Here is a 19,603-nt window from a genome sequence, read left to right as displayed (position 1 = left end):
TCGGGATTCGCATCATATTGCCGAAAAGCATGCGCAAATATCGTGAATTTTCATTGAGATTCATCATTTATTGAACTCATGATAATAATCGTTTCCATATTACGGATTTGTTTTACAATACATCAGGTCATATGTAAACAATAATTTTGAAAAGTATTATACACGGGACAAACTTAAGCAAGATAAGGACGTGCTCAACTGGACTACCAGTGAAGGTGGGGGTAATTAATTAGGGAATGAGGTTTTGTTAGAGAAGCCAGAGAGAGGGATAGTGGATAAATTAGTTTTGAATTTGGTGTTAGACAGCTGATGGGATACAATCACCCTGGTCACAATTGGGTGGTGTCTTTTTATCTGTAGTACTTCTTTCAATTTTCTTTTAGTGTAATCATGTTGACTGTTAGCACGTGTTTTCACAGTGTCCCAAATTAGGTGTCTCAGTTGTTAGTGGGTGCCTTGTGAGCTTAAATGCGAATGTTGAGTGGTCTTGATGTTTCTCCGACAAAAACAGGATTGAAGATTTGAATTCCATACAAATGTACAAAGCATTGTATATTTTTGTATTTTCTTCAGAACCGGAATGTGGGTCAGTGACAAGTGCCAGTGACTGAATGGTGACTGAGAAAGCAATATGGATCCAGACGTCACCTTCAAGAAGAAAGGAATACATGTTTTTGCGACTTTGTTGGCAGTGCTCCTAGCTGTAGTGACGGCTAGCACATCTACCCACAACGAAACATGCAACTTTACACTCATGACACTTCACAATGACACTGTGTACACAGCCGGGTCAAAATGTGTGTGTCGTGGAAATGTGACGCAGAGGCAATGTGCCGAGATCCCTGACGGCATCGTAGTGTTAGAAGTAGTAGCTGAAATACATCTGCTGATGTGTTACAGATCGGGGAGTTGTGAAACACGTCTTCTGAATGGAAGTGACCTTTACTCAATAACACCATTAGAATTTCACCCACCAATAGTTGGAGGTGAAAATACCATTGTGGTTCCTTCTTCCCTCTCAAAGGGCAGTGCAGATACGGTTTTGTTCACAACCACAAAAGTTGTTCCTTGGAACAAAACTACTTCAACCCTGGGTGCTTGGGAAGTGACGTTTCAGCCACAAATATCAAAAATGATATATAGTATCGATAGTGACCTTGTTGGAAACGTTAGACAGAAGTACAGAGAAAACTATGACCCTGTTGGAGGTTTCACTGTAAATGGGGTTGCATACTTCTTTGCAAACCAGATCAAGAATTCAAAAATTGTTTCAACTGTTTCTAAACTTATAGTGGTCTGTCCCAATGGAACGTATCATGATATAACGATGGACGTTCATGTATCTGATGTGATTTTAATCTCTGAAAGTCGGAATCAGGAAATATTCAATTCTGCTCATAAAACAAAATACGGTAGTCTTATCCTTGCAGTCGTTGAGGACAGGTCGACAAACAAATCGAAGTTAACCTGTTTCACTTTTCTAGACATTAACAGGAGATTTTCATTTGCACGGGACATGGAAGACGATAGGTATCTGAAAAATGGTACATCTTCATGCAAGGTATGCCTGCGGCGTTTGTAACCAACTTTAAGTTTTCTGGGATCGTTATTAATTTGTGGTAAAATTGAATGGAAAGCCGGAGATGACTCGTTTGTACAAAATTCTGTCTGCTCCAGCTTTGTTACCTTCTCTCAAACTGATCCATATTGGTTTATACGTTTGTGCATGGTGTGTTTGATGGTGCTCACATATGAGGAAGTGCATACCTGTGTGAGTGTCTGTATGGTAGACACACGTTGATGGGTACACCTGTGTGAGTATCTGTATGTAGATACCTGTTGATGGATACACCTGTGTGAGTATCTGTATGTAGATACCTGTTGATGAGTACACCTCAGTGAGTATCTGTATGTAGATATCTGTTGACGGGTATACCCGTGTGAGTGTCTGTATGTAGATATATGTTGATGGGTACACATACATGTATGTGAATGTATGTATGTTAATACCTATTGATGGGTAGACCTGTATGAACATTTGTATGTAGGTATCTGTTGTTGGGTACACCTGTGTGAGCGTCTGTATGTAGATGCCTTTTGATGGGTACACTTGTGTGTGTGTGTGTCTGTATATACATACCTGTTGATGGGTACATCTGCGTGAGAGTCTATATGTAGACACATCTTGACGGATACAACTGTGTGAGTGTTACTATGTAGACGTGCGGACACCTATATGTGGACGGATACAACTGTGTGAGTGTTACTATGTAGACGTGCGGACACCTATATGTGGACGGATACAACTGTGTGAGTGTCTGTATGTGGATACCGGGACGGGTACATCTGTGTCAGTGTCAGTATGTAGATACCTGTCGATAGGTACATCTCTGTGAGTTTCTGTTCATAGACACGCGAGAACGGGTACGCCTTTTTGAGTTTCGTGTATGTGGACATATGGATACTTGCATGGGTGTGGACACGAGGACGGATACATCGATGTAAATGTGTGTGCATAGACACATGAAGATGGGCGTGTTTGTATGTAGACTTGTACATCTGTGTGATTGAGTGTCTGAATATAGTTTCAGGTGTGTGTTTGTCTCTATGTAGGTACATGTGGACCTGTACACGTGTTAGAATGTCTCTTTGTCGACACATGTTTGTATTGTTCTGTTAAATGAAGACATTTTGATGCGTGCGAGTGTTTTGTCTGTATATAGATGAATGTAGAGGCGCATCTTCGTTGTAAGGCCCAGGGACGTTCAATCTTCATGAGTTTCTCATCCCCAATCTTAAGCAGCAAGGGAGATGGCGTCAAACAAGATGAAAATGTTTTTCTTACTTACTAAGCATCATATTTCATGAAGTTTTGTGGTATGTATGATGTCGGTTGTGTCTCTTTTTTAATAAATCTAGATGACTGAAGGAGACCTGTGCCAAGGATGTCATAACTTTATAGCAAATCCAGCCTACCTACTTAATTCTCTCAGCAATCTGATTGAACCGGTCCACGGGATTCACAAGATCACAGGTGCCCCAATTAACGGCGGCCATCACAGTTTGGTATTAGTGGCTCCGACACAGGGATCAGTACAGCTGGTGAGTTCATGCTATGTTAGACCTCTTCAAACGATTTATTGTAACTCTTTTTTTAATTTCATGCATTATTTTGACCTTAAACGTAAATTTAGAATTTCCATGACAATTCTAATAATGTTTACAATTTGCAAGACTTTGAAGATCAGCGTTAGAAATGATCTTCACTAACCCATGTTTGTCGTAGGAGGCGACGTAGTCCACATGTCATCGAATCCCAGTTTCGTAAGTCGATGCTCATCTTGTTGATCACTGGCTTTTCCTGCCCAAACTTGATTACTTTCAGACCGCCGCCATAATATAGCTGGAAGTATGCTCAGTAAAACTAAACTCACTCAGTCACAATGTGCACAGCTTACATAAGAAATATCGGTATGAAAACATCTACATCAGGAAACGAATTAACTTCAAAAGACTTCTATTTTTTATTGGTTTGGTTTTATATAAGTCGACGGTAAACCAGCAGTTGACATACCTGTTTATGTCCAACCATCACTTGTTCATGTAACCTGTTTAGAAATTAATCTATGACTGAGTAAGTTTGTGTATAAACACAAATGGTATAGTGAAGACAGTCGTGAATTTCCAACCACACGGACCTTTCCATGATTGATATGCAGATTTCTGTGAGTTAAAAAGATAACATTCCTCACAATTGGGCATGATGTGACTTTTAATAATAAAAGTAACAGTTACTTTGTATCGATCGGCAGCGATATCTTTGTCTTCTTTTAAGTTACATTTGGTGTGGGATTCATTCTTGGTTTTAAGAACAAAGGTGCCATGATTGATGGACGCCTAATCAATTCAGAAATACTTTAAACCAGTTTCTTTTTTTCAGTTATACATTGGCACTTCTCATATTAAAGGGCCATTCCTAAACGGTACCGTCATCAGAAATCTGTCCATCGATGGGTCAGCAGTAAGACATATGAAGATACATGACGATCATGTCATCATTCTCTACAAAAACTACGTAAGACGTTCGGCAATGATTCCTTTTAAAAATTGCAGAAATGTGTATTTGGTCATGACGTTATCGGAATGGCCATGGTGATAATTGCTAATTTAAGAACATAACTAAACAAACAAACACTAATATTCATACAAAACCATGTCTGGCCCTAGAATGTTAATGTTGAATTTATTGGTGAACATTCAAAATGTCATTTTGCGTGTCTTACACGAATCAAGATCAATACCGAGGGTAAGCTCCATGTCATAGAATGACAACCAGCACTCTCCTCCTCATACCCAATGTCAGCCTCCTCATCCTCTAAAGTGGCAGTCTACGCCATTCCTCTTGTCACTTTGTCAGGTTCTATACAGGAGGATCCCTTTGTTGCACACGACGATCAATCATGTCCTAGATGTACTCCAAAGGGGTGGTTATGTTCTTTGTGTGTACAACCAAAAACATGTAGTTCCATAACGATGTCTGACTTATGCCCCCTGTTCATATATATCTGAGTTCCAATATTGTGAATCAGAAAGACAAACCTGACAATGTACTGTTACGATTCTCATGGACAATTCCTGGCTTTAAACCGCTTCCAAATGAGACAGGTTCTGTACAGGACAGCCAATTATGTCCAAGATACGATCCAAAGGGTCGGAGATCATTCAACTTAAAGTAGATGAGTGTCATAAAATAGCATTTATTACATGCATATCCATGCTTCACATAAATACAGCGTCATAAGTTGGAAACCATAAAACTACGAATAGATTTGAATGCCACTATCTACCACAGAACATGTTCTAATGCAATTTCAAATTTATCATTTGACTTTCTCTGCAGACTAACAAAGAGGCTCTATACTCAGGGCAGTGCAGTGAGAATGGTGCCATTTCGCTTTGTTTGAATCGGACCAACCCGTTCTGTGGTTGGTGCAGAAAGACACGAAGGTATGTTTTTTTCTGAAAGAAATTGTAGAAATCAAATTCATTGCCCCGAAATCTGTGATTTACTACTGAAACATGGAAAGCGAGACTCCAAAGTTGATAGAAGCTTTACACAGAAAATACTCTTCTATGAACATGTGTACGTATTTGTTTTTGCACCGAAGAATGTACTAGTATAGTGCATTGCGCAAAACCAGCTTGTACTGAGCCGAATAGAATATTGACGGGTAGAATAGTTTCTAGCTCGTACTGAGTCGAGTAAGTGCACTTCATTGAACGGTTTGTACAGTCTAACAGATATAGCAGTGTACTTTATGAACTGATGCTGTCCATTTCACAAATGGATTTTGTATGTTTCAGCTGTACAAGATTCAAGAACTGTAGTGACTCAGATTGGATTCCTGTCGGTGCAAGTTATGTACGCATGCCGTCAATCATTTTTACCGTTAAGCCCGTCTCAACCCTCACCGATCGTTAGGTCTTCTTCAAAGGGACTTTCCGACTTGAATAGACTCATTTGCATTAATGCTTAAAGATAATGAAAGAGTAATAGATTTCATATATTCGCTTGATACATTCGATTCTTCACTAGTAATAATTCACCAATGATGACTTTCACATTCATTCATTCATTCATTCATTCATTCATTCATTCATTCATTTATTTATTTCCTGAATCTCGTCTTGCTGTTCCAGGGCAATGTTTTTGTTGAGAACCTGAGTCCAGAAAAGGGCCCAGTGTCAGGGGGAACTCCTCTCTCTCTGAATGGGAGTAACCTCGACCTAATCACCGCACGGTCATTCACCATCACCATTGGCAAGAAGAAATGCACAGACGTTGATATAAGGTACGGGTACTGAAACGATCTGTTCCATGTGTATTCTGGTACCCCTGGCGCCATCAACAGAATCAATCTCTCTCTCTCTCTCTCTCTCTCTCTCTCTCTCTCTCTCTCTCTCTCTCTCTCTCTTCTCTCTCTCTCTCTCTCTCTCTCTCTCTCAGTGCGTGTGTGTGTTTTGCGCGCGAGCACGGGTCTCTCACAATCAGGGGAAGCTATTCTGCATTTTGTTTGTTGTATGTCGCTGCAGTCAGTAATATCACAGACAGTGGTATATTCATAATAAAAGCCAGTCACTGGTATCGCGTACAATGGTCGGTGTACGTTCATGCACGATCGGTGTACGTTGACTCGCAATCAACCAAATCAACGCAACCTGTGACCAGCATCGGTTGCTGGAGTTATTTAAGATCCCGCAAATGGTTTTGAAGAGTTGTGTCCTTTGTCAGAAACCAGTGATTGTAGGTTTGAATCCCGATTCAGCAAGCTTTTGCTTCTTGGATTCGTGAGGATCATACACTTGCATCTGAGATTGTTACATAGGTAAGCGTCCGAGACCTGCATCATTTTGACTTTCCAAAACATCGTGATGGAACTGTAATACTGTTAAATGTTAAACCCAGCTCGCCCGCTCACTCACTCACTGTAACCATATCGCTACACAATAGTAATTAACAAGATTCGACATATGTAACACTGTGTCAGAGAAATGTGTGGCTTCGAATTATCATCCTGAAAGACAGTCGAATGTACATATTGTTTCCACCTTCAGAAGTCATGTCGTCATGACGTGTATCACTCCCCCAAGTGACGTGGCGGGATTACAGAACGTCACCTGGACGAGCGATGACGGTGTCATTACATCAATCGGCCCATTCCTTTACGTAGACGATCCCACTGTAGCAGGTATCTTCCCAAACAGATCCTTTGACAGGTATTGGTGTATTTTATATATGCAGTGGTTTAATTGACTTTGATCATATTCTTGTTTGTCACAATTCTATAGTTTGAGTACACTATTCCTCTTCTATTAGAAATAACGCGTTTTGGTGTTCACTCGAACTTTGGCATCTTTAAATTATATCTAAATTAATTCGAAAAGTATTCAAATTCATATACAGTCAACACCACTGTACAGGGTCACGTTGAATTCCGCAAATGAATAGACTATAAATGGTGCGGACATTGCTTGAGATCTAAATGAATAAGGTTCGTTACGGAATTAATGTGACACTAAAATAGTGCAGGTTTAACACCTCGATGAAATCCACCAGCCCATGTTTCCGGAGCCAGCAAACTGAGGTCTCTAAACAGGACAGATTCGAACAGGAGACCAGCGGACCGTGGTTGTAAAATGGTCCACGCGTGCCTTTCGTTTTCGATTAAGCCGGTGATACTGATGTCTGCAAAGTAAAAATATAATTCACTCAAAGCGCAAAACGTGTTTGATACTCCTGTACATGGTAAAGGTTGCTAAACACTTGCCAATTGTGTTGAAGTGGCGGAAGAGACTTGCAAATATCAGGGACCAACTTTGACGCCATCCAGGAGCCCCGGATGCTGATCGTGGGAGAGAGCGTGTCGGAGGTAAACATTTCCTTTCGTCTGCAGTTTGTTTGTTGTTTATCCGCTATCTGTAAATAATAGCGCATGGACCAGCGATTGATATTATGCGTGGAAGTATGAAAAAGTTTCAGTTATCACGAGGAAGTTACTGAGCAATGAGGACAAATTTCTGACTGTAATATCAGTGATCCTTGTCGTGGACCAAGAAATATCTCCTTCGCTATATCCAGTCTTGTGCTATTCGCTCCTACACACCAGTACCGACAACTTTGGAGAAGATTCAGGCATGCAGTGGAATTTAGTTTGAACTTTAGTTTAGTTCAATACCCTGGGCTGCAATGCAAGATAAATTAACGATGATGTGGAAAAGGAATTTCCAAACAGGTCACATGTCCCTCACAGATGGAAGTGGACGCCCCTCTTTGACTGACGATATGGACCCCGTGAACAAAGTCAAGTCACTGGTTCAAAAAGATCGCGGTGTAACAAAACAAATGGTTAAGCCTGAGACCGATATGAGTTATGGAACATCATTCATACCTAACTATGCACGTCCAAAGTGTCGGTATGCAAGGTTTCCTTGCTTACTGACTCCTCTTCAAAGACAGACTCCACGGAATATGTCACGGAGCTTCTGGAGCACGATGGAGAGTGGGTCTGTTTGAATGATCCAGAGATGAAGAAACCACCTCGTATACGTCCTTTTGATGACACGAATGGCGTCACTCAAGAGGTGGAGGGTTGGTTTTCTATGAAATCGAGGGACTTATTTTCTGCCGGTCTGTTCAAGGTCAAGAAACGGTGGGAGAAATGTGTAACTTGGGATGGTGGCTATACAGGGAAGTCATAAGGACACAAAAGCAAAGTAAAGTTTCTTACATTAAAAAGTCTTGGTGATAATTAGAAATTTTTGATATCCCCTTTGTATGTATTGATCCACGCACTTTACGCAATGACACGTCTGTCCGAGTCAATCGTTCGCTCGTCACGCTACATAGGTACACTGTGTTATGCCAATTTCTCGTGTCTCCCGCCATCAAACTGCTGAAATACTGCGTGAACCTATACTCACTCACTGAACACGTCTGATTCCGTTAGTCCCCTACTACAAGCGTGAGTCGCTGAATACTAGATCTGTCCTAGTCGTATCGCGCCCACGCCTTATCTGTACAGATGGTGATTTTGGGGTGTATATTCTGAGCTTCGAACCCCAGTAGAGTGAGTATGTAAGTTTGGTCTGGCGCTGCTTTCAGCTTTTAAATAGAAGACATAAAGACTTTTATGAGATTGATGTCTCTTGAAACCTGCGCTTCTTTTGCTATTCAGTTTATATTTGGGATTTTAAGTGGTCAGCATGATAAAGCCAGTTTGGCGCGAGATTTATCAGTTTTGTCGTGATAGCGTGACATAAAAGTTGCAGTGTGTGTACTCTGTTGTATCAGAATAGTTTATTCTCTTAAAACCACGCACGTCAGTACCTAGAACTGTATCAATACAAGTGTCGTTTATTGTGTAGGGTTGCCGTCACGAAAACGCCAGTTTGATTGTATGTAGTGCTCCAAAAGTGACCAAGGACCTCCGTAACAAACTTGAGCTGAACAATACCCTGGACGCTCGAGCTGACATGATACAAGTAGAGGTGGAATTCAAAATGGATGGAGTCAATTCCAGTTTACTTCGACAGACCCTTGAAGTAGTGAGGGACCCTGTGTTCTTTAACTTCTCGGAGGAAGGCATGACCAAGGAACTCGTCGAGGGGGAGCACACTGTCGTCGTCATTAAGGTAAGGCCACTTACAGATACGCTTGTTTAGCATGATCTGAGGGTTTGAAGGCAAGGCTTTCTTTGGTCGGTTACATTTCTAAATAAATACAGCTGGTTCTGATATACCTTCTGCTTGTAAATCGAAGTGTGATGATCTGATGATCATTGCTAACTTCGTCTGAGGAACTACTAAGGGTGTGTGTGTATTACAATGCGCTCCGTCCGTGCACATTTAAGTTTTCCGGTGCAGAACTTTAAAACCGTTTGATATTAAATTTTCTTCACCAAACTTGGCACATAGATAGCTCTGCGGTGTTCTGGTGCCTTTTGGTAGGTTTGGAATTCTGAATAAAATATTTTGCTGTTTCCATGTCAACAAGTTTTCTTCAGCAAATTTTGCACATGCATGTAGCTTGGTCTAGTGGTGTACTGGTGCCTTTTGGTAACTTTTGAATTCTGATTAAAATATTTTAGCGTTTCCATGGCAACAAGTTTGACAGCCAGAAATTGGTGGTTGTGCAGGAGCAGAACTTTAATACCTTTCATTGCCCTCCTTCCACTTTTCTATATACTTACCAAAACATTTGGCATAATCATAACGTGCAGACATATTCATGAAGGATATTTTGCCGTTGCTGGGGATGTTAATGACTTTGTCTTCTTGTGATAAGATGACATACGATTTTCTTTTACTCTTAAACATCTTATTTATTGATATTAAACCAATGTATAATACAATTGTGTATGCATAATTTGTCATTCATCTTATTTTTATCACATTCCATGATTTTTCCAAGACTTGAAAAGGTTTTCCATGTCTTGGAGAAACCCTTCTTGTAACAGTTCGTTATCACTGTATACATAAGATGATAAATTACTCTTGGGAATGCTTAAAATGTTGTTTTAAATTGATAATCAAAATATACAGTGTAAGAGTATACTGTCACTGAAATATCGAATAACAACCGTTTGGCCAAAGTGAGGGTTGAACTATTTCATGTTTGATACATATTTCATTAAGTTTTCATCGAAGAAAAACAGTAATAATATTTTAAATTCACGAAAGGTTACCTACACACACCAAGACAGTGTGATAAATAGTACGTGTTCGTTATAATAACGAAGTAATAGAATGGGCATCACTAAAATGCCCATATAGGTCTTCGGCGTGACGATTTTAGATTTTACCAGGGGTTAAAAATAATGAAATTGAAAACTCGGTATATATTCCTGCAGCCTTCTTTTAAGATATGAAAGAGAACATGCTCGAACCTGGTTCACTTATTACATAAAAGCCGTTACGTTTTCTGAAACAAGAACTAGTAACAGATATCGACAACTAAAATTAAGAAATCAAACTGGGAAAATAAGTCTCCTTTGAAAATCTTGGAGGTGGATGTAAGGGGTGGGGTGGAATTTGAACACCTGCTCACGTACTAATGACATGGGTTGTGTTAGAGCACGTGTTACACGTGCACAGGTGTGCAGGAATTAGAGCACGTGACCCCGTCAGGAGTAAGTAGCTTCCGGATGTACCACCAGGTGCACGTGCATGGTATGCAGTCATTAAAATTTCAATGCTTCGACGTTCAAATGTTATCACAAAGACAAATATGTGTTACATATTTAATGTCATAGGTCTTAAATTTAAAACTAAGCCGAAGAGGCGGGCGTAATGTATTTTGTAAAAGAATTTACCACTGTCCGTCCACTGTATGTCATGTAAAATTCTCTAATATGTTTAACTTACTAATACAGTTATGTACAATTTAATGCAGGACTCTTTGCATAAGTTTGTTCTAGCTGAGTACGTACCTACTCTCCCACTCTCCCAACCACCAACCTAGCTACCTACCTACCCTTCCACTTTTCCCCCACCTACCTTCCTACTCTTCCACTCTCCCCTCCACCTACCTATCTATCTACCTCCCTCCCTCCCTACCTACCTACCTACCTACCTACCTACCTACCTACCTACCTACCTACCTACTCACCACATCACGACTGGCTATAATTCGTAAGTCACAAGCTTCCCCTACAGGATGTAACACAATCGTCACTGTATCGGTACAGGTTAAAGAAGGAAAACCCGGTGAAATGCGTACATATTACACCGTAGATGCCTCTGGCCCGTGTGCTTCCTGTTAACACACCCAGTTATGTCACAGTGACCTGGCCACTTCATTCACCTGTGCATCTGTTTTGAGTACGCGGGTTATACCACTCTGATAACTGAGGGGGTGTCATTATAGCTAGGCAACGTTCACTTGCTGTTAGTGTATTTACACATTCAGGCCACATATATGTTGAAGTGCCCCGTGTACACCGATTCCCTGATTCGTGATATATTTGTCCCTGATTCGTGATATATTTGTAAATGAAGAAATAAAACCCATTTGAGACCGGCAAGTGTATAAACTATGGTGAAAAAAGAATGCATTTCATCATTCTGTTGTTCAGCCCGCGGGCACTCCAACACTCAGGACAATCCAGTCAGCACTGAGTATGAATTTCAACTACCGTCGGAAATAGAATCTGCCTGATGCTGTTACTCTGTAGCCCTAAAATTTACACAACTCCAAATAGAAAATGTCGAAATAACTCACTTTAGCCTAATTGGGCATTCAGTGGGATGCGTAAGATGTTATCCAGAAAAGCACGTTTACTCGTAAAATCGGGCAAAACGTACAAGGAAAACTACAAGCTGCTGAAAACAATAGATCAGACTACAGATGGCAGTTAGGTCGCTCGGACAGGTATGTCCATGGACCAGCGATTCACCTCGCATGAAATGCATGTGCTGCCTACTGGCTCATATTTTTTTGCTTTTTCACGTGTCTTGAATATGTCTCAGCTATTAATTAGCATCTTACGTATTTTTTTTCATAAAGTTTATGTTGATGTATAAAGAGTATGATACCAGATACATATAGAAAAAACCCCATTGAATTAAATGTCTCAGAATAAATCGGTAGCATGACCACCCGAAAATCGGCAGGACTGGATATTATAATTGTAAATTGTTATGACATGCAGTGTACTTTATACTTTACACAGTATTTATTCCCAGAGGGATTATCATATATTAGTCGATATTGTCATAACTGGCGTTTGGGTGTTAGTAACCCTATTACCAGTTACCAGTTACGATGGCCGTTCTGCCTTTTCGGGGGTGATGTAAGCTCTGGTTGCATAGTCGCTTGGTCCGTCCGGGGTGCTTCATCTAAGAATGATTGGTCTGACGACCGGGACTCCTAACTAACACATGGCATTCATGAACTGGCACCCTGACTTACCATGGATCACACAAGGCAAGGTTCTATACTCTATAGGTTTACTCGATCCTTTTCTTCCTGACACAATATCGTGGTGTGGACACAATGGAGCAAGTTCTGTACCAGCTATGGAAATGTCCAGTACTGGCGTTCGAACGTTCTGCCAATTCTGTACCCTCGTCCCCGCTGCTTTAGTGCTGACGGGATCTATGTAAGGTAGACGAACCTGCTCCAACCTTGTCACATGAGCCTATTCAAACCCCCTGATATGTTAAAAGTTACATCATTCCATGGTCTCACGTATGCCTCGGGCAAAATCCATTAACTCCCATCAGTGTATCATCCTTGATAAATGTTTTGGGTTTTTCTTTATTCTACACCTGACATATTCTCCTTTTCCGACAACTGTGTATCGATCTCTAGAAATAGCAACTCCACTGTCAATGATCTGTACGACACTATTTATCATGGATGCAATTTTGACAATATCTTCTCTATCCCCAAGTTCGACCCACCCATTACCTGCTACTAACGTCCTGGTTTTGCTTTTGAGACGACCACCTCCTACCTGTTTCTTTTTACAGTGGAAGTGGAACTCCGTGGTTGCTACATCCTTAATAGTTTCACCATGAAAGTTATTGTTTTTCTCGTCATTTGTCGTATATAATAAAGTCTATTTTCAAAACGGACCTTTAAAAAGTGTCCTTTGTAATACAATACCATCGCACACTAATTTTCCTGAATCCATGGATTGTTCCAAATAAGTCGTTTTTGATTTGAAAAAATCTGCATTGCGTATTTCTGCACTAATTTCTCCTCAGTAACGTTCTTTTGTTACGTTTCCTATCTCCCTACCATCGTAGTTAGGCCGAAATTAGTTTAACAGAAATTTCATACTGTCACATATCAGCTACATAAATAGTAAAGATAAATGTAAACAGTTTTTTTTCCTTTTTCCGACAGCACTTAAAAACGTTTATCAACATCTCATGTTTATCCCCTTGCAGGGGGAGCGAATCAATGTATCCGCAACGGCAACGGACCTGGAAGTGATTGTTGGTACAGTGCCATGCGACGTTCTGTCCCAGAAGGTGTACAGGACAGAGTTTCATTTCTTGGCTCCTGTAAACCGTCCTCCCGCAATATCTAAAGATTCTGCTGAGCCAGAGGTTCAGGTTTGTGAGAGACTGTTCTAAATAGTAGTGTGAAAGAACAGTTGAATTTAACGCTGCTTTGACCAGTATTTCCTGGTGGAGTAGCCCAGTGGCTAAAGTTTTCGCTCGTCACATGGTTTCGATTCCCCACATAGGTACAGCGTGTGAAGCTCATTTCTGGTGTCCTCTGCTGTGATATTACTTCAATATTTCTAAAAGCGGCGTAATATTATATTCACGTACATGTGCGTCAACAGTATTTCGGTATTAGTCCGGTTTCTTCACTTGATGTTGGAGACAGGAGGTCACGGCTGATGTGTATTCATAAGTAATAAATGGAAAGAAACAAGCAAACATATATTCGAGATGAGTCCCCCTTGGTATAATATTATCCAGTTATAATACCATGTTCTCAAAATCTCTTTCAGATGAAACATGTTGATGAAAAAGTGTATCACTTTGCAATTACAATTCTATCTAGTTATCTGTCTTCAATCTTCATATTATAATTTTCACCTTGGTTGAAAAAGACATTATTTGAACTGTATTTTACTAGCTACAGATAGAGATGGTCCGTACGGATTAGCTCGCGTGGTTTAGAACACTAACTCACTAGGGAAGGATCTGTTTTAGTTGCAGATAGGAAAATTGTAGATTAGCTTTTGATGGTCTGTTTGATATGACAATTGTGTTGTCGTGCAGGTACGCCTCGGCAACATACACCGCCGGGTGGGCTACCTACGTTACCTCCCACCCTCCAAACTACACCTGTACTTGTCTATAGCCGTCGGCATCCTAGGACTCGTCGTCTTTGGACTCGTCATTCTCGGCGTTCTTCTGCGACGTCGGAGCCGACTGGCCGTGGAGAAAATGCATGAAGACATGGAACAAATGGAGCTCCAGATACAGACCGAATTCCGGCAAGGTGGGAATACCGTCAGTGTTAATCACTTTGATGCTGCGTTCTCATAACATGACTATAGGAATTAAGACGGGAATCAATCTGAACAATTTACTGTTGTTTTATGTTTGTAATTCAGACAACGGTAAGTTAAGCATAAACTTTTGCTGCACATTCATGGCTCAACACACCGACAGGGATCCACATGGTGAGCGTGTGCTATCTGGTAAACCCCAAACTATTCCTAGCACACTACCTGATTTAGAGAACTAATCAACCTAATTATTCAGTGGCATGTTTTCAACAAACATGACATAAAATATTTAGTATGCAAACAAACGAAAATTTTGAAATTTATTTTTCGAAATATGTGTACCCGAAATTGTTGTCCAGAAGAGTTCCGAAAATACAGCATCCACATTTGCGAGGGTTCAGTGAAAGTTAACATGTGTTTTTATTCTATACCAGCCTTTGCTGAGCTCCAGACAGACATGACCGACATTACTGGCGAGCTGGTGGAAACGGGCTTGCCTTACAACAAGTTCAATGTCTACGCCTTCCAAATACTCTTCCCATCCGATGACGTCACAGAGATGACGTCACACAAACTGGCTAGATATCCTGAAATTGTAAGTAGAAAATAAAGTACATTTTTTACTTTTTCACATAAACGTAACACTCGTCGAATTTCAACCGCTATGATCACATTAATACGCTCTTTCCTGTTGGAACAGGGACACACAAGCAGGGAGACTGCACAATACCATTTAATTGATCTGGACTGGACAATTCCATATTTTACAAGTAGAGTGACCGTTGCGTCTATTGACGGCGTTGCGACTGTGAAGCGTTCAGCTATTTCTGTTTTTGTTGTCCTTCACACAGTGTTGACAGCGCTGATTATTTTCTTTCAGTGGTATTTTAGATTGTTTCCGATGTCATTAGTACATTGTTCGCTGTACACATATTCTTGAAAGGTTTGTGTACTGCTGACAGCAGTAATTATTCTCTTTCTCTGGTCCACTATTGACAATACTAATCACTCTATTTCTCAGGTATTCAGGACTGTTGACAATACTAATGACTCTGTTTCTCAGGTATTCAGGACTGTTGGCGTACTAATCACTCTATATCTCCGGTATATAGGTGCGTGATGACAATGCTCACTGCTCTATTTCTCTGGTGTTCATGATGAAGACTGTGCTGTGATGACTGTACTAATCACAGTGTTTCTCTGGTATTCAGGACTGTGTTGACGTGGCAACTCTAGACACTGCCATGCAGGAACTGGAAGGTCTCTTCTTGAACAAGTTCTTCGTCATATCCATTATCAACACGTTGGAGAAGCAGAGAACGCTGTCACTGTCGGACAAGTAAGAATGTTGCACAGTGGGAGTTGTGGGCAGGGGGAGTCACGTTGATGGAACAGGTCACTTTCAAATCACTATTTCAAAACATGGATACTACTTGAAAATTCAAGTTCCTGTCCTGATGAGGTAAACCGGCCCAATGTAGACATATGGCCTTCAGCAATCCATGCTTGTCTTGCCAGGCGACTCAGGAGATCGGGTGCCCAGACTCGCTAACTTGGTTGATGCATGTCATCGCATCCCAGTTGCTTAGACTGATGCTCATGATGTTGATCACTGCATCGTCTGGTCCAAACTCGACTATTAACAGACCACAGCCGTAGATCTGGAGTATTACTATGTTCGTGAGATTTTGCACTCCAAAACGTATTGAGAAAACACCTTGCGAAACATCACGTGCGTCTCGTGGGGAAACCGTCGACGAGGGGATACGTGACTGCCCGCGGGGGCCAGTTAGATAGCAAAGCTTGTCAGTGTAACACCTTTTTGAGACAGCCAGAATAAAGTTTGAAACTAGCACAACATTTTGACTTTTCCCCATTACCATATTGAGTGCAGCAAAATACATGAACAGGTAACTACAGGAACAAGTAAATACATTTTACACTTACTTGCAGCATAGGTGAAAAAGAAGGACAACAGAAGTCATATTTAACTATACATCTCTTCTATGGAAAGTTGTGGTATGTATGTGAAAGACTGATGGTCACAGGGGAAGGGTTCGTCGCGATAATGACTCGGTCACCTGTTACTATAAAATATGAAAACCATCGCAGTGATAGCGTTTGTGGGCAAACAATCACACCATTACAAACTCTCTTTACAATTTGTTTAGATCAACATTCGCTGGGTGTCTCGCGGCATGTCTATTACAAAACATGGACTTTTTCTCGCAGTAAGTTTTGTTCACGTACATTATTAGATTTCTGTTTCAAAAGGCTGAAGGATGTGATATTCCAGTTTTCTATATGCAGTGTCATAAAACTGTCTCCCTTGGTCTTTCTGACTCCTTAAACTTCTTAAACATTGTCTTTTGTAATAATTCCTCTAAAGTTAAAGCGGAAGGAAGTAATATATATATATACTTATGCACTGTATATAGCAAGGTGTAAATTCTATTTAGATATGATTAGCTGTACTCACGAAGTAGATATTGACATCGTTCAACAGTATATATTTTATTTTTCAGACTAACAAAACTGCTGCTGGAGCAGTACATCCCTGATGCTATTGCCAGAAAGAAACATAAAAGTCTATTTCGAAGGTAACGATTAGATAATTTATGCATTTTCCAGAAACAAATGCCATTAAACTCTCTTCTAAAAGAGACACTGTTCACACACCAGTCTCATTAATTGCAAGAACTTGAATTATATATTTAAGTATATCTGATTAAAATATACAAGATAATTCAAGGTTACCTTAGGAAACAATGCATGTTGTCCGAGGCGAGTAGATAGATCTGGTGGTCAGGGTGGTGCCTGATGTAATCATTCGTTGCTCATTATATCAACCGCTGGTTCGCTTGGGCCTGACTGGATTCTTTACAGATGGCTGAGATGTCCCTGAACGTTTGTGGAGTGCAACGTTAAACAATATTCACTCACGACATCATGCCATTGCAGGTGCGAGTCCATCACCGAGACTCTGACCTCTTCCTGGCTGGGAATGTGTCTGCATCATCATCTCTTGAAAGTAGGTTGTCAGTGTAAGAGATGAGGACATTGTGGTTTGTGGCTGCTCGTGGTATCTGTCAGTGTTGGGTGGCCGAGAAGCAAATTTGTATATATGCTAATAAAGTTTGGATGAAATAAGTGAACGTTATTTTGCCACTTGTAGCACCGACCGATGACTATACCATACTGGGCTCCCCACACTGTCACGTGTGGTGATTGTGGAAACACTGATTCTAGGGTAGGAATCAAAACGCCATGTTAATCGTAGTTCTTTAGGGTTGGGTTATCTCCAGCGTCACTTGTGTACATTTTGTATTCTTGCCTAAGCATAAAATTTTCGCTGTGAAAATAAAACAAATTCCAGAAGGAGAATCCCGCTAATTGGAGCAAAATTTGTTTACTGAGTTCTCGACTAATCTCGCAATACGCATTGGTATCAAATTTGAGCAAAATCCATATTTACCTTCTTGAGTTATCGCCCTAACAAGCTTATATGATGTATGAAATACAACGAAAAAAGAACACGCGTATTAACGAAAGATTAAAACTGTCCATACAATTTACGTACATATTTATACATTTTACCACAAATGAAATAATTACAATGTACGTTAATTTTTGTTACAATCTACGTTTTTATCACAGTTCTGGTGGTACCACGTTGGGTCATCTGCAGCGTCGCCTAGGCACATTTTGTATTCTTGGAAATACAATCTGACGCGTTAGATAAGCAATGTTCCATCAGAACGCATGACCTGGTCCTGGTTGTAGTGTTCACCGGCGGTGTTCCAAAATGCCTTGCTGACCATTAAGCTAGGGCCTATGACACAGAGGTCAACTTCTGTCAGTCACCTTCTATCTTCAACATAAATCACCCCCTTTGTCACACTTTACGGCTGCCGTTATCATCAGGGCAGCCGTGTGCGAGGAACAGAGATTGTGTCTATTCAACACTGACATCTGGCCGTATCAGCATTTTACAGCTTGTCGCCATGTAAAGAAATAATTAGATTTTGTTAGTTCTTACACAGTATAGTTAATACGTAAGTGAATACGTTTAGTTTTACGCTGCACTGAACAGTATTCCAGCTAAATGGAATGTTCGAGTCTAGACCAGACAATCCAGTGATGCAATATGCAATTGGGGTACACATTCAGCAATTATATACAATGGCATAAACTCATGTTTAAATAAGAAACGAACTCAGGAACTAGCCATAGTGCCTATTAAAATGAACTGAATGAATTGTAGCATTAACACCATTTTTATATTAAATGAATTAAGTTTCATTCAATATGTCAGTGTAATTCGTACAAAATGTCAGTGTAATTCGTTCAGTGGGTTCACCTGGTGGAAGACACGCTGTACCAACTGTTGAACTAAAGAACACTTCTGATATGTGTTAAACTAAGTGAAATGGCGTGACCAAAAGTCGTATATGTGTGTGCAGATGTTGGCCATACTGTGCATTATGTATATGTGTGTGCAGATGTTGACCATACTGTGCATTACGTATATGTGTGTGCAGATGTTGACGTTACTGTGCATTATGTATATGTGTGTGCAGATGTTGACCATACTGTGCATTACGTATATGTGTGTGCAGATGTTGACGTTACTGTGCATTATGTATATGTGTGTGCAGATGTTGACCATACTGTGCATTACGTATATGTGTGTGCAGATGTTGACGTTACTGTGCATTATGTATATGTGTGTGCAGATGTTGACCATACTGTGCATTACGTATATGTGTGTGCAGATGTTGACGTTACTGTGCATTATGTATATGTGTGTGCAGATGTTGACGTTACTGTGCATTATGTATATGTGTGTGCAGATGTTGACGTTACTGTGCGTTATGTATATGTGCATCTAGAGTGCAACTGTAGGATGGAATCTTCAGACATTCTTTCTCTAAAACTTTACATTCTAGTCTTATCGTGGGCTCATGTTACTTGTGTCAGTTCAACATGGGTGTCACTGAATTCTGCGGTGAAGCAGTTACCGACGATGATTTTGTAGTTAGGTGACGTTGGCAGCGTTACTACAT

The 19,603-nt window shown here is 40.5% G+C and overlaps 1 protein-coding gene across 2 annotated transcripts in view; it reads left to right on the top strand.

The window, feature by feature from the left end:
- Positions 1 to 19,603, top strand: part of LOC137296006 (plexin-A1-like) — a 59,978-nt gene that overhangs the window by 27,674 nt on the left and 12,701 nt on the right. For both annotated transcript variants that reach the window (XM_067827632.1, XM_067827631.1), the window contains exons 2-17: positions 574 to 1,561; positions 2,920 to 3,102; positions 3,941 to 4,075; positions 4,901 to 5,007; positions 5,365 to 5,422; positions 5,701 to 5,852; positions 6,616 to 6,777; positions 7,343 to 7,430; positions 8,926 to 9,192; positions 13,456 to 13,623; positions 14,305 to 14,527; positions 14,972 to 15,132; positions 15,749 to 15,876; positions 16,709 to 16,768; positions 17,063 to 17,137; positions 17,499 to 17,568. In XM_067827632.1, coding sequence (XP_067683733.1) covers positions 632 to 1,561; positions 2,920 to 3,102; positions 3,941 to 4,075; positions 4,901 to 5,007; positions 5,365 to 5,422; positions 5,701 to 5,852; positions 6,616 to 6,777; positions 7,343 to 7,430; positions 8,926 to 9,192; positions 13,456 to 13,623; positions 14,305 to 14,527; positions 14,972 to 15,132; positions 15,749 to 15,876; positions 16,709 to 16,768; positions 17,063 to 17,137; positions 17,499 to 17,568 — 2,967 coding nt within the window. In that variant the 5' untranslated portion in view covers positions 574 to 631. The remainder of the gene's footprint in view (positions 1 to 573; positions 1,562 to 2,919; positions 3,103 to 3,940; positions 4,076 to 4,900; positions 5,008 to 5,364; positions 5,423 to 5,700; positions 5,853 to 6,615; positions 6,778 to 7,342; positions 7,431 to 8,925; positions 9,193 to 13,455; positions 13,624 to 14,304; positions 14,528 to 14,971; positions 15,133 to 15,748; positions 15,877 to 16,708; positions 16,769 to 17,062; positions 17,138 to 17,498; positions 17,569 to 19,603) is intronic.

The sequence above is a fragment of the Haliotis asinina genome, chromosome 9 (genome assembly GCF_037392515.1).
Source record: "Haliotis asinina isolate JCU_RB_2024 chromosome 9, JCU_Hal_asi_v2, whole genome shotgun sequence".
Taxonomy (NCBI): domain Eukaryota; kingdom Metazoa; phylum Mollusca; class Gastropoda; order Lepetellida; family Haliotidae; genus Haliotis; species Haliotis asinina.
The sequence above is the reverse complement of the archived record's forward strand: the minus strand, read 5'-3'. Positions and strand labels throughout refer to the sequence as shown.